At 44.5% G+C, this 18,654-nt stretch overlaps 1 protein-coding gene across 7 annotated transcripts in view; it reads left to right on the forward strand.

Moving 5' to 3' along the window:
* The window catches only part of CCDC63 (coiled-coil domain containing 63), a 158,599-nt gene that overhangs the window by 41,019 nt on the left and 98,926 nt on the right, over positions 1-18,654 (forward strand). For 5 of the 7 annotated variants that reach the window (XM_085634102.1, XM_085634105.1, XM_085634106.1 and 2 more), the window contains 3 exons: positions 2,423-2,593; positions 5,718-5,907; positions 9,363-9,482. In XM_085634102.1, coding sequence (XP_085490228.1) covers positions 2,445-2,593; positions 5,718-5,907; positions 9,363-9,482 — 459 coding nt within the window. In that variant the 5' untranslated portion in view covers positions 2,423-2,444. The remainder of the gene's footprint in view (positions 1-2,422; positions 2,594-5,717; positions 5,908-9,362; positions 9,483-18,654) is intronic. The other 2 variants (XM_085634107.1, XM_085634108.1) reach the window with 1 other exon arrangement.

The following is an 18,654-nucleotide window of genomic DNA, read 5'->3' on the forward strand; positions in this document are numbered from 1 at the left end:
GCCCTTTGCAAAGATTGACTGGCAATCTTGTAGTTGCTTACGGCTGTATTTGGGTGAGATGAAATATTTCCCTTGACAGCGTTACCATGAGTTAAAATAGCAAAATAATGAAGTAATGCTAACCACAAAATGTGCCGCATAATTAACCTTTTTTTGTTGCATTATTTAGTCAACCCTGCAGCATAATGTGGTCTTATCCTACTGAATTATTTCAGCGGCTCTGCTTAAAGCTTCATGGCGGCAAAGATTTATTCTTTTTGAGGTGTAATGCAGGGGTGTTAGCTGAGATTTGAAAAAGTGGAGGCACTTACAAAAATGTCTGCATTAGATACAGTTGTATTACTTATTCCTAAAAAGTACATTATGTAAGAACTTGTTTTACCTCAATCACTGCATCATTTTGCTGCAACAGCAGCCTAGTTTAGGCTATTTAAATACTATTTTAAAATAATGACTTACATATTCAGAATGCTTTCTGCTACAGGCTGGGACCTCATAGCACTATAAACAGGGCCACTGGAATTATGTGGCAAGAGATGGTCAAATTATGCAACAAGCAGAGGCGAATAATGCTGCATAATCTTGCCTATTTTGTGATAGCATTATTTTGCCATTTTTCGACTTGTTAACAGTGTCCTGGCATATATTTCCCCTCAGTAGTACCACTTTAACACCCACATATAGCAAAAAGCAACAGAAAGGTGACCAGTCAACCTTTAGAAAGGGCTTTCCGCTGCAAGGTAACGTGTTGCTGCTGCCGTTTGAGCCCGAAACGTGTTTTTTTTTATCTGCAAATCATGCAGCAGATGATGGATTATGTGGAAAATGCAGGAAAGCCATAACTATGCTCAAAATGCTAACACACATACACACACATTTACAGTGATGGTAGTTGCAAACTGAGGTTTCATAACCTAAAAGAGTGCATTTATCACCAGTTAGTTTAACATGCATTTATTTTTCAATTCTTCTGTTATTGTATTATTTTATACACACTTAAAAATCTGTGATAACACAAAACACTTGCCCTTTTTTTTTTTAAACTTCTTTGATCCTGCCAGCACACTCACTGACCCCCGACCCCATCGCACTCTGATAACAGTTGTCACTTTCACTTCAAGGCCTGGGTGTAAATCAAGACGGCCTGGAAATGCAGCAAATAAAGATCGCTGCACTTCCAGGCCATCTTCATTCACATGTACTTTCAGAGGCATTAGCGCCCCCCTGGGAACCCATCCATGCCCCCCCAGGGGGGCGTGCCCACAGTTTGAAGACCTCTGGTCTAGATCTTCGATACTGAACTCCACATATATGTATCTTGGTCATATATATATATCTTCAAGGTAAACAGATGAGGAGTTAGGAATAGTATATCTATACATCCGTATATGCACTTGCCTTTCAATATTTTGTCCCGCTATATTCTATCCATAATAATCTCGTATGTCGATATTCTTGGGCTCGATATTCAGCGGTACAATTGTGGAGAGTGAATACACTCCAGATGGTGAGGCAGCCCAATAGTAAATGGTCCTTCCAGACCACAGCACCCTGACCGTACTCAACCCTTGACCTAATAGGTATAGGCTAAAGTGGGTTTTGCAAAACCAAAGGGGATGATGGACGGAGTGTTGAACATTGCAAGCACTCACCCCCAGTCGACTGATCTGGGTTTAATCCATCATCATTCTTTAGCTCACTCCTCCACCCCAGTTCAGACATGGCCATTAGCTTTGGCCACTTTCCAATCAAGGAAGCGCTGGACATTTCTTGCCACCTTTGGAAGAGTAGATTCTCTCTCTCCTTAATTTTTCTGGGAGCTTCTCTTCTGAGTTTGGTTGAAAGCGACAGTAGGTCAGTTGCACTTTTTGGCCCATCCAGAAAATGTTGTCTAAGATTAACTCCCAGACTAAGTATCGGCTGATGATCATTCTTAACTGATCACGTCTGGTAGTCAAGATTTTCTCAATTAATATTCACAAACTAAATTTGCATACAATGGATTTGAATGAAGTAATGTGCCTATTAATCAATTAGGTATCCCAGCTTGGAGTCCCAGGTGTCAGTTTAGGGCCTCAATTTAAAACAGCCTCACACAGTACTAATAACAGAGATGTCAAGATACTATTGGTAAAAAATCCCTTCCTGGGTTGGGTAAGGAGAGCTCTATTCCCTCAAAAGTTAAGAATAACTGTTAAAAGGAAGCAGCCGTAATGACCTGAAAATCTAAGCGTTGTCCTTGAATGTTGGCAAGTATTTATTAAACAAAAAGGTATTTATTGTTTCCTGAATAGCAAACAAAATGTATTTTGGAAGTTCCACTATATCTATTTCTTGTAGCACAAATAGTCCTTTTCCCCCACATGCTGGCTTGGTAGTTGCAAACTGATGTCCATGTTTTCCTTGTGTCCATTGATGGCAGTGTATCACTGTAGAGGAAGAAGATGGCAAAGCAAAGAACCAAGGCCAAAGAGAGGGAGCTCGACATGCATGCCGAGAGCGAGATGCGCAGGGTGCAGCAGCAGTTCCGCGTCATGGAGGAGAACCATAAGTCCTTCAAGGACAAGATTCAGCTCATCTTGCAACAACAGAAGTAAGTGACACACTTTTTGTACGATATGGTGGTCAAAGAATATGGTAATATGGGTGAAGATGGGAGGATATGACTGAGTGATTATAGGGATGGCGTGTCCAACACAGGTCCAGGGGAGCAGGAGCCAGATGAGGTTATAGGATGATCACTGGCTATATAAAAGAGATCCATTTTCACTAATTGGATATAAATGTATTTTTTGGTTTATTTGCTCCAAATCTGGCTTGGATCAGGCCCTTCTTTTCCTATGCGGAAAATCCCTGCTATAGAGACATTTTCTACCTTAATTAATGTTCAGACTGTATCATGTCACTGTAGAACTGTCCAGATTATATGATGTCATTGTTGTGGGATTTCAAAGCCGCTAAGGTGTTATTTATTACTCTCAGATTCCTGTGTGTAATGGGCAGATTAGTTAACTCACTGGTGTTCTAACATATTAGTTGTATAAATAACATTTGTCTGGTTCTGCAGATTTTTTTTGATGAGTTCACAATAGGTGTTTCGAGTTCGAGTTCGAGCAGGGAAAACATGAGTGGAAGGAGATATCTTGTGATTTGGCAGGCCAGGACTATATCATATTCTCAAACGCATTATAGATGGTCTCGAAAAAAGAACCATCTCACTCCTTGCTGTCTTCAGCAATCTTCTAGGCCTGGATGCCCTCTAGCTTCCTAAATGGGCCTGCTTTGCATCTTCACTGGGTCTGTATTTTCTCTCCCTACTGCCTCTGCACTGGGCTTGGTCATGTGTTTGACCACATTGGCATCTGTACTGTGGTGGTGTTTGGGTAAGCAGAGGACACCAAAAATAGTTTGTGCAGTGGTTTGGTTAGTCATGACTATGACAGTGAAGAAATATGATTTCCTTCTCAGGGGTCTCACTGATACTTAGTCCATTCAAACCAATAATAAAGAATTTGGCACAGAAGCTGAAATATAAAAGAACATTTTTATTAAACTCAAATGAGTGTGACTACGTCACACAGAAGCCGTAGCAACTGAATGAGGTAGTCCATAGAATGGTCTTACTTCACGTCTTATATACTCTTTATCCTGACCCAGGGATGTAAGGGAGTTGTACCAATTACATTCCTAAACAAATGGAAAATCTGGAGGGTCAGCAGGTGAGTAGCCTTTGGGGTTTTAGCAGGATATGGGCAAACCACTATAATTACATAGTTCACAAAGGTTAATCTGATTTAGATGGCACTGCAGGGCATGGCATGATTACATGTACAGTATCTTGATTAGCAATCTCAGACAAAGATCGATCAGGGAAATTGGCTTTGCGAGGTCAGTTTCAGGTGAAGAGGTCAGTTTCTTACAGTTCATTTCAGAGTCAGAAAGAAACCTAGTTAATGTATACATGGACTAAGAAGGCCAGGCCACTTTGTTCGCCAGGCTACCTTCACAGGCCTACGTGAGGGCAACACAAAATGGTGGCACAGAACAAAATGGAGTCAGACTCGAGAATTACAGAACCTCAACAGGTTCTATATCCTCTCTTCCCTGGTTTAAACTTCTGCTGGGTGACCCCCAATTGGCGGCATTCCCTACTCACACTAAGAACCTGGGGTATGCTTGGTTCACTGCACAACCCACAGATTTGGAGTTCTACCTCTGAGGCTTGCCAGAGTCCCAACCTCCAGCAGAGGTTTCTTGTCCTAATTTGGCATAGGTTGACTTCTAGTAATTCCTGGTTATTCTAGAATCCTCTTGTCCGTAAAGAAGCAGTCATGTAACGCTGTTATTCTTGAATTTGCTGAAGAACATCTCGCTTTGGTTGGGAAAAGCTGCCCTTGAAGCAGCATCTATTCATTGCTGTTACAATCTGGTAGATGGTGGATGATCCAGTTGATCTGTTACAACTGAGTTTCTTCTGGCATATGGGATTTTGGACATTGCATTACATTTGTCCAGAGGAACAAGCAAGGAATAGCCTTCAGGACAAATAGAACTACCACACTATCTGTAACTAACGACCACCATAAGTCACAAATAACTAGTTTCAAGATGACATTGGCACAGATCTCACATAACTGATTAAACAGGCAAAGGCTTTGGAATGCAGAAGTGGGTATCTCTCATTGAGCATTGGCAAAACACTTCCTATTGCATAACATTGGATTTTCCAATGAGAGCTAAATACTACTGAGTGGATAATCGGGTACTAGTCTCTAATGTCAAATGATCACAAGGTTGAACTTCTATATGGTGCAAATCTGACATTGGCTCTTCTCGGTGCTTAAGAGATAGGGATTGGGAACAGAATGCCTTGTGTGCAGTAAAGCTGTTTGGGGGGGCTGAGCTACAGCCATTAGTGAAGTTATCGAAAGAACTTAGGGGCCGATCCATACATTGGAGGTCAGAGGTATTGCAGTCAGGGCAACAGAGTAATTTACTCCTTCGCCTTGAGTCCACCTCCGCCGGCACAATCATGAAATGACCACTAAGCTAGATGTAATTTTTAAAAGTTTTATCAGCAAACAGCAGTTCCTGTCAATGCTTTTTGCAGTTTAGTGCTGGGCTCCGTCAACATGAAGGAGCCCTACACCAAACTGTTTTCTTTTTTCTTTTCAAAAAGAAAATGCCCCCCTCGTCATGGGAGTTATTTCCCATGGCGATGGGGTATGCTTTGTTTTATACTGCCCCTTACCGCCAGGGTTTGCCTGGAGATGTAGGGCAGTAAATAACGTTTATATGTTTGCCCATCCTAATTTGGCCAACGGAGATATAGCCAATCCTCCAATGGCCCTTCATCCGTCAGACCAGTTTGGCCATGACGGAGACCGAGAAGTATCAGTGTGTGAAACTATGGCCTCCCTGGTTTTACATTTGGCGGGCAGACCATAATGTTGGCAGTAAGCACACTGTGATGAAGTATTCTTGCTACCAACATTTAATTCAGGCCCTTATTGTCTCTCACAATATGTTGCAAAACTTGGCCACTTTTCTGTTCCAGCGTTGTGGGCAGTGGAAACGTCTTCCAACTTCTGGAATGACAGAGAATGGTTGTTCCTGACTCCCCCAACATAAGTTAACTTTTTGTAAATGGCAGCAAATGATGTTCTTTGCAACCAACATTTTGTTAACATTTGGTTCAATTCTCCCTTCTTTTACAGAGAAGAATACGATGCCCTAAATAAGGAGCACGGAAGTATGACATTCGCCATCAATCTGACAACGTCTCCAAGAAACATGGCAAAGGATGTAGTGAATGTAGTAGAACTCAGGGACCTGCTGGACAGGAAGGACAAAATTGATGTTGAAATCGAGGAGTTGAGGGCACTGATAGCCCGTCTTGATGCTCAGGTACCACGGCACATCCTTGGTTGCACGCCATGTCGGCAACTCTGGATGTCTTGTGTTTGTGTTCACTCCATGTTGCTTGTGTGGCTTTTCTGGTTGTATGTTTCTTGTGAACTGGCCTATGTGAAGAGACAGTGTCCAGGCCATGCTCTGCATGACACATGATCAGGTGTGAATTTAAAGCCTACTTATTGCACATCTGATTGGCTTATTAAATTGTTGCATTGTTATGTGTAATCTTCAGTGGCAAAGGGTCGCCTTTGATGGTGATAGTGCACTAAATAAATCCCCCTTAGAGGATAACTTAAGCTGGAACATGCCGATTCCACACTAGCCTTTGCAGCTGGGCATAACCCCCACTCTATTACTCTACCAGCTGATGCAAAACACAGTTTAATAATGTGTACGGTCTGGCATAAGTGTGCCAAATGAAAGAGCTTGCCTTGTCTTTCGTCCTGGTGAATACTGTTTGTAATGGTGCACTTGTGGATACACAGGGAAGGTGCTGAACTCCATGAGGTCACAGAACCATTACATTTCAGGAATGGTATCCACAAATTTACTGAATCTTGAAGTCGCCTCCAATGGAGGATAATGCACTGTGATTAGATGTGCTGATACCGCTTGGGATGGTTCTGTCATGTCATCACATTTTATTTCTCTTCACTTTGTTGCTTTAGACTTATGGTTGATCCTTCACAACTGTTACTCGTGTGTCCTTTGATCTGTGCCGGCAGATGTGGAGTGTAATGGAATATGGATTTGTTTTTTCTGCTGTGGGCGGCCATGACTGAATCAGGCAGAAAATACATGCTTTTGAAGGCGCATTCTGAATGGGGCACACCTTCCAATGCACTGACCCAGTGTTCTTGTGGCATGTAGTCCGCCGTATCTTAGGTTTCCGATGGTGGAGCAAGTTGAGGGTAAAGAGATTCCACCACCTATAAGGAAAGGGAACTTTGGGTTTTCTGGGTCCTGAGCTGTGTTGATTTACGGCGGGACACCCACTCAACTAAACCTTAAATGATCCTGAAAATGTCCACAATGCAGTTGAATGGGACCTAGGACGAACATATACCTTTACATTGCATGCCTTACATCACATGCCTTTACAACGCATCGTTACACTGCAAACTATTACTTCGCAAGTCGTTTCAACGACTTGCTGTAGGGGGCGCACTGGATTTAAGAATAGTATAATTTACTATTCCTACTCCAGTTTGTGCAACAGCAGGAAAGGTGTTGGATTACGGCAGGTCGTTGAAATGACATGCGATGTAATGGTTTGCGTTGTAACAATGCGGTCGTTGTAACGGCTGTGTTGTAAAGGCATGCGATGTAAGGCATGCAATGTTATGGCTGTTTCCCCATAGGACTCGCTGTAGCCAACATGTGAGTGAATTTTAGGACAGAAGTTTGTGGTTTGGCATCATGAAAGTTTTAAAGTTCAGACTGTAGATTGAAAAACCTCATCAGGGTAAGCCTGGCACCACAAGGTTGTATGCAATGGATAAGTGGGCTTGCTGTGGCCTCACATATAAGATAAAATTAAAGCTGTCAAGGTTACATCTTCTTCAGAGAAGCTCGGCTGTTTGTCTCACTCTTACAAGAGTATTTTTTGATGTTTTGAAAGAAGTTTCCAATCAAAAGATTATATATGATATCATAACTATCAGGAAATATGTTCTCCAGCAGAGATTACCAGGACAAAAATGGACTCTAAAATCATGTGTAATGTTTTAGAAGCAGGTCGGACAAGCCTATGCTTCGCTCTTACTTCACACACATGACATCTGTAATAGCACATAGCCAGTTACCCTATTAAAATGATAGTTTTGTCAATTAGAAAATACAAATGCCTATCCATTTAAACAGAGTACATGTGGCGGAGCTCATTCAGCAGGCCCGAGCCACTGCAGAGGTCAAAGCAGCACGTTTTCAAAGAAAACACTTGGGGGTAATATGGCAAAAGATTGATTTGTTTTAGATGTTTTAGAGGAAAAGAAACTCATTCTTCAGTGTAGGGCTCATGGTACACCCAGAGGCAATCACATGCTACAGGGATGGGATTGGTGATGGCACAAAAGAACTCTTTAAAGATGAGAAAGCTCACCAAACCTAACTTGATACAAGAAAGGATAGATTTCATTAAAATGGGTAGATATTTAACGGAATCTTTATATAATAGGTTAGCCACATACCCCTCTCTGATGTATTCATTTTTCATCTTTTTTTGTAAAGTTGCATCTTAGTCTGCAAATAGATCTATTAATTGAAAGAAGATATTGCACTTTGTAATATTTATCTACAATTTAAAAAAAGATCAATAAAGTATGCCACTTTTGGGTAACTATATAGCATAGCTGTCCAATATAGAGGATGTAGCCTGCCTATGTTTAACAACAATGATCTGCGATACATTTACAAGCAAATATTGTTATGAGAATCATTTTCATAGTTAGTGGGTATCCTGAATATTTGGCCCAGCTCCAGGCCCCCCGAAGCAACAATGGATAGAACCTGGCCTAAAAGCTCATCATTTCTAGACTTTATGGTTACATCCTAGATACAGCTCGCAGCCACATTGCCGGTCTTCTTCCTCCCCGCTTTATTTCCAGTCTATTTAGAAAGGACCCACTTGTTTAAGAAACCAGGTTCTTGAAACCTCTAATGTAGAAATGTTACACCATTCCCTTAGCTTTGACATAATAGTTCTATTCTACATACATAGTTTCTAAATAAAGTTTTGCAGCCTGTTTATATTTTGACAGACGGATGGTTTTTACCTTCAGGGCGACTTTGCCAGTCAAATTTTTTAATATCCATCAGATGGACATTTTAAGCATTGGCAGGAACCACTGTCAAGGACGTTCCTGCCAGCTCGTATTAACTTTTCCATATGGATGCTTCAAACGTGACAAAATGGGTTCTTGTGTTTTTTAAAAAACAATAAACAATGCCCAACTCACCATGGGAATTATCTCCCATGGTGGGGGAAGCATTTCTAGTGTTTTACTGCCCCTTACCGCCAGGGTTTTCCTGGTGGTGACGGACATTAAAAACAGCTATATGTCTGCCCATCTAAATTGAGCGGATGGACATATAGCCATTTCTCTGACGGCCCTTACTCCGTTGGGCTGTCGAAGACCTTTGGCCAAAATATGCTCTTCCCGCATCTAAATCCGGCGGGTGGACCATTGTGTTGGAGGTAAGCGTCCTTTGTTACCATTGCAACAGAGGATGCTTACCGCCAACATATAAATCAAGCCGTTGGATCCTTTCTAATGGGGTGGTGAAAACCATTGGCCCAGTTTTAAATACATGCAAAAACCCAAGAGTTTGTTGAAGTTTTGTCATCCTTTGTATAACTCTTAAAATTGATTTTAGAGGAAGCAAGGTAAAAATCTCAACTACGGAAAAGTTGAGGAATTCGAAAACTGTGTTGTGTCTTCTTTCAGATCATGGAGCTTGAGGAAAAAGTCACAAAGCAAAGGCGTCTCATGTCGGCATCAAAAAGCGCTCAGGAAACTCTGAAGAAGCGTAAGCGAATCCGGAATTTGGAGAACCAGCTGAACCTGGTAAGCAAACATTTCTTGCTCGGCACCAATCTATGATCATGCACGGTAGCTTTCCAGGGTTCAAATCTTATGCTTGCAGTTGCTGTCCATGTCTTGTTAGACGGGAATGGGTGCTTCCGAACCCTGTCAAAAATGAAAGTTTACCTGAGACAATTTGTTTGTATTGGATCTGGATTCTGATTTATATGTGTTTGAGACATCTAACTGCACTGCTATGGAGAAACCTCAAATATACCAACATTCCAGTTGCACCGTCGAAGTGATCATTGGTATCTATTGGTACCTACCGGTATTTTTTTATAAGAGTAGAATTTGTCTTGTTTGTTCTTCTTGGCACATGTAATGCAGCGCAACACGTCACCGTAGAAACCAATGGTAGTACCTTCAGGGAAGCTCTCCATTGTGCTGCTGTCACTTAAAACGGGCAAAACACTGTCTTTGATACAAGCCAGGTATCTGAGCCCAGACCCAATCTTTCCATCTTGGATTATCCACAAACTATTTAGTATTATTCTTAATATTATTAATGTCTGTATTAAGTGTCATATAATGCAAGGGGTTGAGCCACAGTGTAATTTCCAGGTTAAAGTATGTTTCCGAACATGAAATACATAGAATCAGTGCTTAATTTGTGCAGATGTTTGCTGATGCTAGGCACTGACACTCACATTTCGATTTGGGAATTAGGTTTCATTTTTCATCATCAGACTGACCCAGAGCAAGTGAAAGGAAGGAAGGCAGAAAAGGCATAAAGAAGAATAGGAACATAGGGACAAAGGGGGGAAACAGGAATGAAAAAAGAATTTCAAGCAACAGCCACAAACCCTGTCAGGGCTAGCCACAAAACTCACTAAATTAACTTGTGCTTAACCCTCTGGTAGCTTGGCACAAAAGAAGTCAAGCTTACCTTAGAGGTAATGTGTACGGTATTTATGCAGCACACAAACAGAAATAAAAGGAAAACAAAACACAAGAAAAATTCCACAATGGTTTAGAAAAATAGTCAAAGTAAAAAAATATGACTGACCTCATTGGAGCGCGGAAACATTTCTGAGAAGGTAAAGTTTAGTGGGGCCGAGGATGAGGCGTCATCATCAGGACGTTACTGGATAGAGTCGCGGTAAAGATTTCCACATTAAGACTAAGGGACTGATTATGAGTTTGGTGCTCCCGAGACTGCTGTACCTGGGGTGGCGGTCCGACCACTGCGACCTCGGCAGTCCGACCGCAGCCCCCTCGGTGATTCGATCTCCACGACCTTGGCGGAAAGACCATCATATTACAAGGTTGTCGGGTTGCTGTTTAAAAAAACGTCAGTGGACCACTGACACTGCCAGCCATCTGCAGACCGCAGTGGCGACAATCGGTGAAAAGCAGCTGCCATAGGGCGGTACAGAGAAATTCACCGCCGTTCGTATTACAAGTTGGTTGTCCGACAAGCCGACCATGGCGGTGAAACCGCCTGCTTCGAGTTGGCAGATTCAAAGTATTTGGGGTGCCTACTCACCCATTTCCTTTTCTTTCCTTCAGTCTATGATGTGGATCCCTGTCTCCAGGTTCCCCCTTCACAGCAGCATCTTGACCCGAAGAAAACAACCCTGTTGGCGCCAAAATCCAGATAAGTCCTTTTTGGACCATGACTGGCCTGACCACATTCGGTCCAGACTCCAGCAATAGATAGTAGGTATTTTTTCACATCTGTCGTGCAGTCAAAATATACACACATGCATTGATTAATATGGAAAAACATTCACTGCCGTCAGGAAGACCGCTGCTGGCCCATCGGAAGCCTCGTAATACGGTGAGTGGGAAACCGCAGTTGCAGTGGTCTTCTTCGGACCTCGGCCGTGGCGGTGTGGCAGTCGGACCGCCAAACTCATAATCAGGCCCTCAGCCTCTTTACTTACTGGAAGTAAAAAATCTCCTGCTGCTTAACAAGGTTGTACACCCTGTCTACGAAGGACCACTGATCAAGAATTATTGCTGCGGAGAAAGCCATGAAGTCAGGTAGACCGGCGATGCACCTTGGGCAGATAGATTAGAAGGTTGGTCCTGGTCTTCTGTCTGTTCTGTTCAGTTGTTGACAAAAATTCCCACGTTTTGGTTTTTGGCTAGCTCAGCACATTTAGCACCACTACCCAGGGTCCAGGACAGGAGAAGCACCATTTGGGGGGTCAGGTCCCACTCAGGCTGGGTTCAGGCGCGGGTTCAAGATGGTTGGAATTTGTTTTGTCCCTGAGGCTCTGATCAGGAGGCCAGCCAACTAACACTTGGAGCCACTCCTGTAGTCCTGGGTTCAAGAAGTGGAACAGGGCTCAAGCAACAGGACAGGCCTCTGAGAGTTCAAGGCAGGCTTCAGGAGGCAGAGCAGAACTTCCAGGTGCAGCAAAGCAGTTTTCTGAAGTACGCAGCAGGCCACAGCAACAGGCAGCCCTCTGATAGTCCATCCGCAGACCCCGAAAGTCCTCTTTTTATACCTGGTGCCTTCTTTGAAGTAGGAGAGGTTTCTAGAGTTTTCCCTTTGACGTGCTTGGAGTTTCCTGGCTAACCAATGCCTAAACAATGAGGTATCGGAAAGTCCTTCGTGTGAAGGCAGGGCACAGCTATTGATTTGTAAGTGGGGCTGTGCCAAGCTCTGCCCACCACCCCATCCTGCCAGTGATGGCCCATCCAGGCACACCTAATCCCAGTACTGTGTGGCTGTCTTGGAGGAATAAACAAAGTCCAACTGCAAACTACACCCAGTCATGTGACCCAGGAACAGGAAATAATAGCTGGGGCAGGAAAAAGCCAACTTTCTAAAAGTGGCATTTTCAAAATTGTAACTTAAAATCCGATTTTACCATTAAAGAATATTTTAAATGACAATTTTTCAGACAGCAAACATGAAAATCCTACTTGCTCCCAATCAAAGTTAGTACCTATTAAATATAATTAGGCAACCCAATGTTACCCTATGGGAGAGGTAGGCCTCACAGTAGTGCAAAACGAATTTAGGAGTTTTTCTCTACCAGAACATTTAAAACGTACAAGGCACTATGTCCTATGGCTGCCTAGGGCCTGCCTTAGAGGTGACTTATATGTAATTAAAAGGGAGTTTAAGGCTTGGCAAGGGGGCTATTTTGCTAAGTGGAAATGGCAGTTCCAAACATCTAGCAGGTGGCAATGGCAGGCCTGAGACATGTTTTAAAGGGCTGCTCAAGTGGGTGGCACAATTGGTGCTGCAGACCAACTAGTAGCATTTAATTTACCATCCATGGTTATATGGTTTATCATTTATGGGACTTATAAGGAAATTAAATATGCCATTTAGGTGTAAGCAACTTTTACCATGTTTTAGGGAGTGAGAACAAGCACTTTAGCACTGGTTAGCAGTGGTAAAGTGCATAGAGTCCTAAGCCCAAAAAAACCAATTCAGCAAAAATAGGAAGTGGGTGAAGAGAAAAGGTTAAGGTGTGATCCTGTAGAGGGTGTCAAGGGAAACAAGGAAGAATGAGGTCAAATCAAGACTAGGTAGCCTTGGTATTCAGCAAACCAGTCAGAGTCCTAAGAAAATGGTTTAGGCCCTTGCATTTACTTTTTAAACAAAATATGCACTGCATAGAATCAACACTAAGGTGCCGATTACGATCCGGTAAAAACCGGGTACGAACCGTCGGTCGGAGCGTATTCTCCGTCCGACTCGTACCCGGTTGTAAAACATTACAAACATGGAATTACGATACGCACGGAAACACCATTTCCGTACGAATCGTAAAAAACACCGACCGACGAAAACATGCATACGAATGTGATCCGGGAATGCTGCGACGTGACGTCGGGACGCTTCCAGGCAGCGTTTCACGACCCAGGAAGTACGATTCGAACCGACAGCAGTCCGGATGGCAATATTTTCACGGCACCCAAAAAGTGCCGGAAAGCGAAGTACGGCGCGAAACGACCAGAGTAGGTGGCCCGGTAAGTGCCGTACCCCCCCCCCTAGCCCCCGTACGTTCGAGTCGACCCCCCCAGCCCCCTTACGTTCGAGTCGACCCCCGTGTATGTACACCCGAGTACGTGTCGAACTGTACGTGTCGTACCCCCCGCGTATGTACACCCGTGTACGTTCGAGTCGTACCCCCACCCGTGTATGTACGGTGCGTACCCCCAGTGCGTAGAGCTGGGTGTACGCACCGTACATACACGGGTGGGGGTACGACTCGAACGTACACGGGTGAACATACACGGGGGTTCGACACGTACAGTTCGACACGTACTCGGGTGTACATACACGGGGGGTTCGACACGTACAGTTCGACATGTACTCGGGTGTACATACACGGGGGGTTCGACACGTACAGTTCGACACGTACTCGGGTGTACATACACGGGGGGTTCGACATGTACAGTTCGACACGTACTCGGGTGTACATACACGTGGGGTCGACTCGAACGTACCGGGGCTGGGGGGGGGGTCGACTCGAACGTACGGGGGCTGAGGGGGGAGGGTTCGGCGCGTACCGGGCACCTGTTTGGACGTCTCCATTGTTTGCTATAGGAGTTCGGTGCGGACGGTCTTTTAACCATACGGTTGTAAAATCGGACGCCCGGGACGGATCGTACTTGCACGGTCGGACTTCGCTTTTCACGTTTGTACGGTAAATCGTCCGAGGACGTGTCGGACACTTTTTCCGACCCGAGGACGTGTGGGGAATTATTCCCAATGCGACTCGTATGGGCTTTTTACCATGCGAATCGTGATTGCCAGTTTGTACGGCACTTGTACGATTCGTACGGTAAAAAGACCGGATACGAGTCGTACGGGAATTTTTTTTACCGGATCGTAATCGGCACCTCAATAGTTTCTTATAATTGAGGTTCAGTTGAAAAGAAATCTCAGAATGCAGAATGATGGTGGAGAGGAGCCAGTAGGAGAATAGGTAAAAATGAAAAACTTATTCACTAACTATATTGTAAAGGTAAATATATATATTTTTAAAAGTATGTTCTATGTTTACTGTCGTACAGTTTACTTGTGCTATATTTTCACCAAAGAAAAAATCTCAATTAATTATTCTAGTTTTAGAAGTTCTCCATTTCAAAGTTTGCAATATATGTGTTTTTAGCCGTTAATAAAAACATTCAGGGTATATTGACTGTAGATATGTGTAAACACAGTTGGTGCATGTACAAATCAGAAAGCTCAATCAATCAATCAATCAAATGGGATTTTTAGAGCGCTGCTAATCACCTGCGAGGGTATCCAGGTGCTGGGGGTTCTGCTGCTCGGGTGACATCAGTTGAAGAACCAGGTCTTGGGTTCCTTTCTGAATACCTGCAGGTAGGGTGAGGTCCAGGGGTGGATGGGGAGGCTGTTCCAGGCCTTTGCGGCCAGGTAGGAGCATGAGCGTCCACCACTCTTGCTTTAGAGGAATGCAGGGATTATGGATGAGGGAGAGGGAGTTGCAGCACAGGTGTCTGGAGGGTTGGTGGAAGCTCAGGCGGTGCTTGATGTATGCTGTTTCTATTGGAAGACGACTTCAGAACAATCATAAACACCTCAGTCCTTTCTCAGGTGGATGGGGGCAACGTCCTGCTCAGCGGTTTTCTCGATACCTCCGTAGCGCCCCTGAAATGTATCCAACAGGCAGCAGCATAACTCATTCAGGGCTTGAAGAACTTCAACTAAATCACCCCCACTTTAAATGCCTTACCTTAGCTCTCCCTTCCGGCCCAGGTCATCTTCAAGACCAGCTGCATTGCTTATAAAGCCCTGAACAACAAGACCCCTGCTTACCTGGCAAATAAACTAGGCGTAGCTGGGGGTCAAAGCCAGACCAGGAGCCTGAATTTCACCAGACTGGAGACAAAACATTCCAAGGAGAAAAAAACCCAGAAGAAAACCCCTCTGTTCATACTCCCAAGAACACGAACACCATGCCTGTCGACATCAGATTACCACCTACTAAAATTCAGAAAAAAGCTGGTCACACCTTTTCAAGGATCATTACCCCTGACCTGAGAGCCTACACTTGACCTTCCCCCAATAATTTTATCTTATCCAGAGTCGCGCCCCCTTTTCAGTTCTCTCTGCTCCACAAATAGCAACACATACTTACATAGACATACATGTTACTTAGAAACATGCGTGTAAGCAATGTTTTTGTAGCAGTGTGTATATATGCAGAGAATTGTAAGGGTGAGTCTGTGAAAAGCAAGTCTCACAAATAACCTTGCTAGGAGGTCGGCTGTCCCTTCCAGGCATCCATTGTGGTCTGCACAGCTCCTCCTTTAATGGCTATTTGAAATTACAGTCATTAGATATAGTGTTGCACAGTACTGGTGTGATGGAAACTCTGCACCGGTAAACACTGTTACTGTATGGTAAGGCCCTGCCAGTAACATGCAATACTATTGAACCCCCCTGAAATTGGGAGTAACTGTACGGACCTGGATTTACTAGACACATTTCCACATGGAATTCCCAATTTCAAGAGGCTTCGCTTATAGATTTACCACCTGATCTGAGCAGGAGGTAGATGTATGAGGAGGGCTGGTACAAAGTAGGGAGTGGTGAGTGAGGTGTTAAGGTTGCGGTGAAAGTAGGAAATGTTGGCTAGCAGGCTGGGGTATTAGATGCGTCCCAGTCTCTTTGCCTGAGGTTCAGGGAGGGGATTTTACTTGCTGGATTCCAGGCCAGTAAAATGCAGGTTGTTGTTCCTGCACTCATAAACACCGATTGGGAACACCAGACTACTGGTAATTGCATGCAGCGGAATTCCACACCACATACATTTGTTCATGAACTACTCATTTATGTAAGACATACATCGAAGGAATGCAGCAAAGTGGTGGGGCAGAGCTCTGGTAAGAGTAAATGAAAAATGGGATACAGTAATGTGAGAATAGAAGAGTGAGGGGACGAGTGGCTGTGAATGTACATGCGTGAAGAAGTGTGGCTGACGGTCTGTGTAAGTTGGGGGCTGAGGGACAGTGAGTGACAATGAGTGTGTATCAGTAAGGGGTGTGGTGATTCATTGACTGTGTATATGCACAAAGGACTGAGTGATGAAAAGTATGTACAAGTGATGGATCTCAGTAATTGACTGAGTGACAGTAGATGTGTATGAGTAAGGTAGGCCAGTGAATGATGGTGAGTGTTTATGGGTGAGGGAATGAATGATTGTGAGTTCATTTGAGTGAGAGGACAGTGTCAGAATGTGTGAGTAAGTGATGGCCAAATCCTGGTGAGTATGTATGAGAGAGAGGGTCAGATGGTGGTTACTGTGTAGGAGTGAAAGGTACGAGCACTGGTGGGTGTGTAGGAGTGAGAGGGTCAAGTGGTGGTCAGCGAGTAGGAATGAGAAGCAGGGGGATCTTGAGAGTGTAGGAGTGAGAGGGCCCAGTGGCGATGGGGTTGTGTATAATGCGTGAGAGGGCCGAGTGGTTGTGCGTGCTGCTGATAAAAACGTAATCTTTACCTGGCTGAAAGGTCTACTGCTGCTCTGCACTCTCCTGCTGCCCTGTGGGTCTCTCCCCGCCGCCGCGCCTTCTTGCACCGGCGCGGTCGCAGAGCGGGAGGGACTACCACTCCCAAGATCCTTAGCGGCAGGAAGCCGTCATTGACACCACCGATTTGGCGCCAGGAGGCATATAAATTTGGAGGACTCTCCCGGCAGAGCGGGCGTGCTGCTGATAAAAACGTAATCTTTACCTGGCTGAAAGGTCTACTGCTGCTCTGCACTCTCCTGCTGCCCTGTGGGTCTCTCCCCGCCGCCGCGCCATCTTGCACCGGCGCGGTCGCAGAGCGGGAGGGACTACCACTCCCAAGATCCTTAGCGGCAGGAAGCCGTCATTGACACCACCGATTTGGCGCCAGGAGGCATATAAATTTGGAGGACTCTCCCGGCAGAGCGGGCGTGCTGCTGATAAAAACGTAATCTTTACCTGGCTGAAAGGTCTACTGCTGCTCTGCACTCTCCTGCTGCCCTGTGGGTCTCTCCCCGCCGCCGCGCCTTCTTGCACCGGCGCGGTCGCAGAGCGGGAGGGACTACCACTCCCAAGATCCTTAGCGGCAGGAAGCCGTCATTGACACCACCGATTTGGCGCCAGGAGGCATATAAATTTGGAGGACACTCCCCGCGTCGCGGGACCGCGCGCGGGCAGCGCCGGGCTAAGCCCGGGCAAAGGGCGGGCCCTCTGTGGCCCTCAGGGGTCTGAAGGAGACGGGACGGGCAACCCCCCTAACACCTTGCATCCTGGTACCACTGCCGGAAGGTGATATCATCGTGAGACGTAAATGCTATAGGGCAGATGTGTGTCCCTAGGAAACCCTAATCTGTTTTACCTCGACACCTGTATCTTATGTATATTTAACAAGGTGAACATCTAGTTTATTATGACCAAGTCGAGAAAGACCACTATGGCGACTAGATCAACAACAAGAAATAAGTCCGTGCCAGTAACACCATTACCATCTCTTACAGCAATAGATCTAATGCTGCAAAAAACCATTGGAGTGGTTGCCGATGCAATCCAAAACACGGAGAGACGCCTCTCACTTACTCCTAACTTGTGTTTCCCTAATTTGTCTATGCACACTTCTGTGCAGAATAACACCGCGGAGTCTATTATTAGTGTAGAGGACTCGTTATTACTGCAGTCCTTCTCGGGACTGCCTAATGGTAATAGCTGTAGAAGAAATACGTCTCTAAACCCTCCAATTGTACCTACCAGTAATGAAGGCAGCCCCCAATCTGCCCCTACCGGTGAGGATATTCCATGTGTATCATACTTAGGAAACAAGTCACTGACTCCCCCGGGGGCCGTTCTTGCGGAAAGCTCTCCTTTAACTAACCTCATAAGTGCAGATAAATCTCCTTCTCCAAAATTAAAGAGTCTGCGCTGTGGAAGGAAAAAAACGAAACCAAAATCAATCATGAGGAAGACATATAAACCTATAGGCAAATATAAATCTTCAGTTAAAGATGTATGGTCAAACTTTAGATTGGCTAAACAAACATCCAGTACCTCTAACTTAACTACAAAAGCTGTTGAGCAAGTGGTAACATTGCATAATGAAAATTCATTTACGACTAGCAAAGTTGTTATAAATGAGACAACACAGACTGAAGAGGTGTGTGTAATTGATAAATCATATTCATCGAGACTGGAACAGATGATTAAATCCCTT

This window comes from Triturus cristatus, chromosome 11 (genome assembly GCF_964204655.1).
Source record: "Triturus cristatus chromosome 11, aTriCri1.1, whole genome shotgun sequence".
Taxonomy (NCBI): domain Eukaryota; kingdom Metazoa; phylum Chordata; class Amphibia; order Caudata; family Salamandridae; genus Triturus; species Triturus cristatus.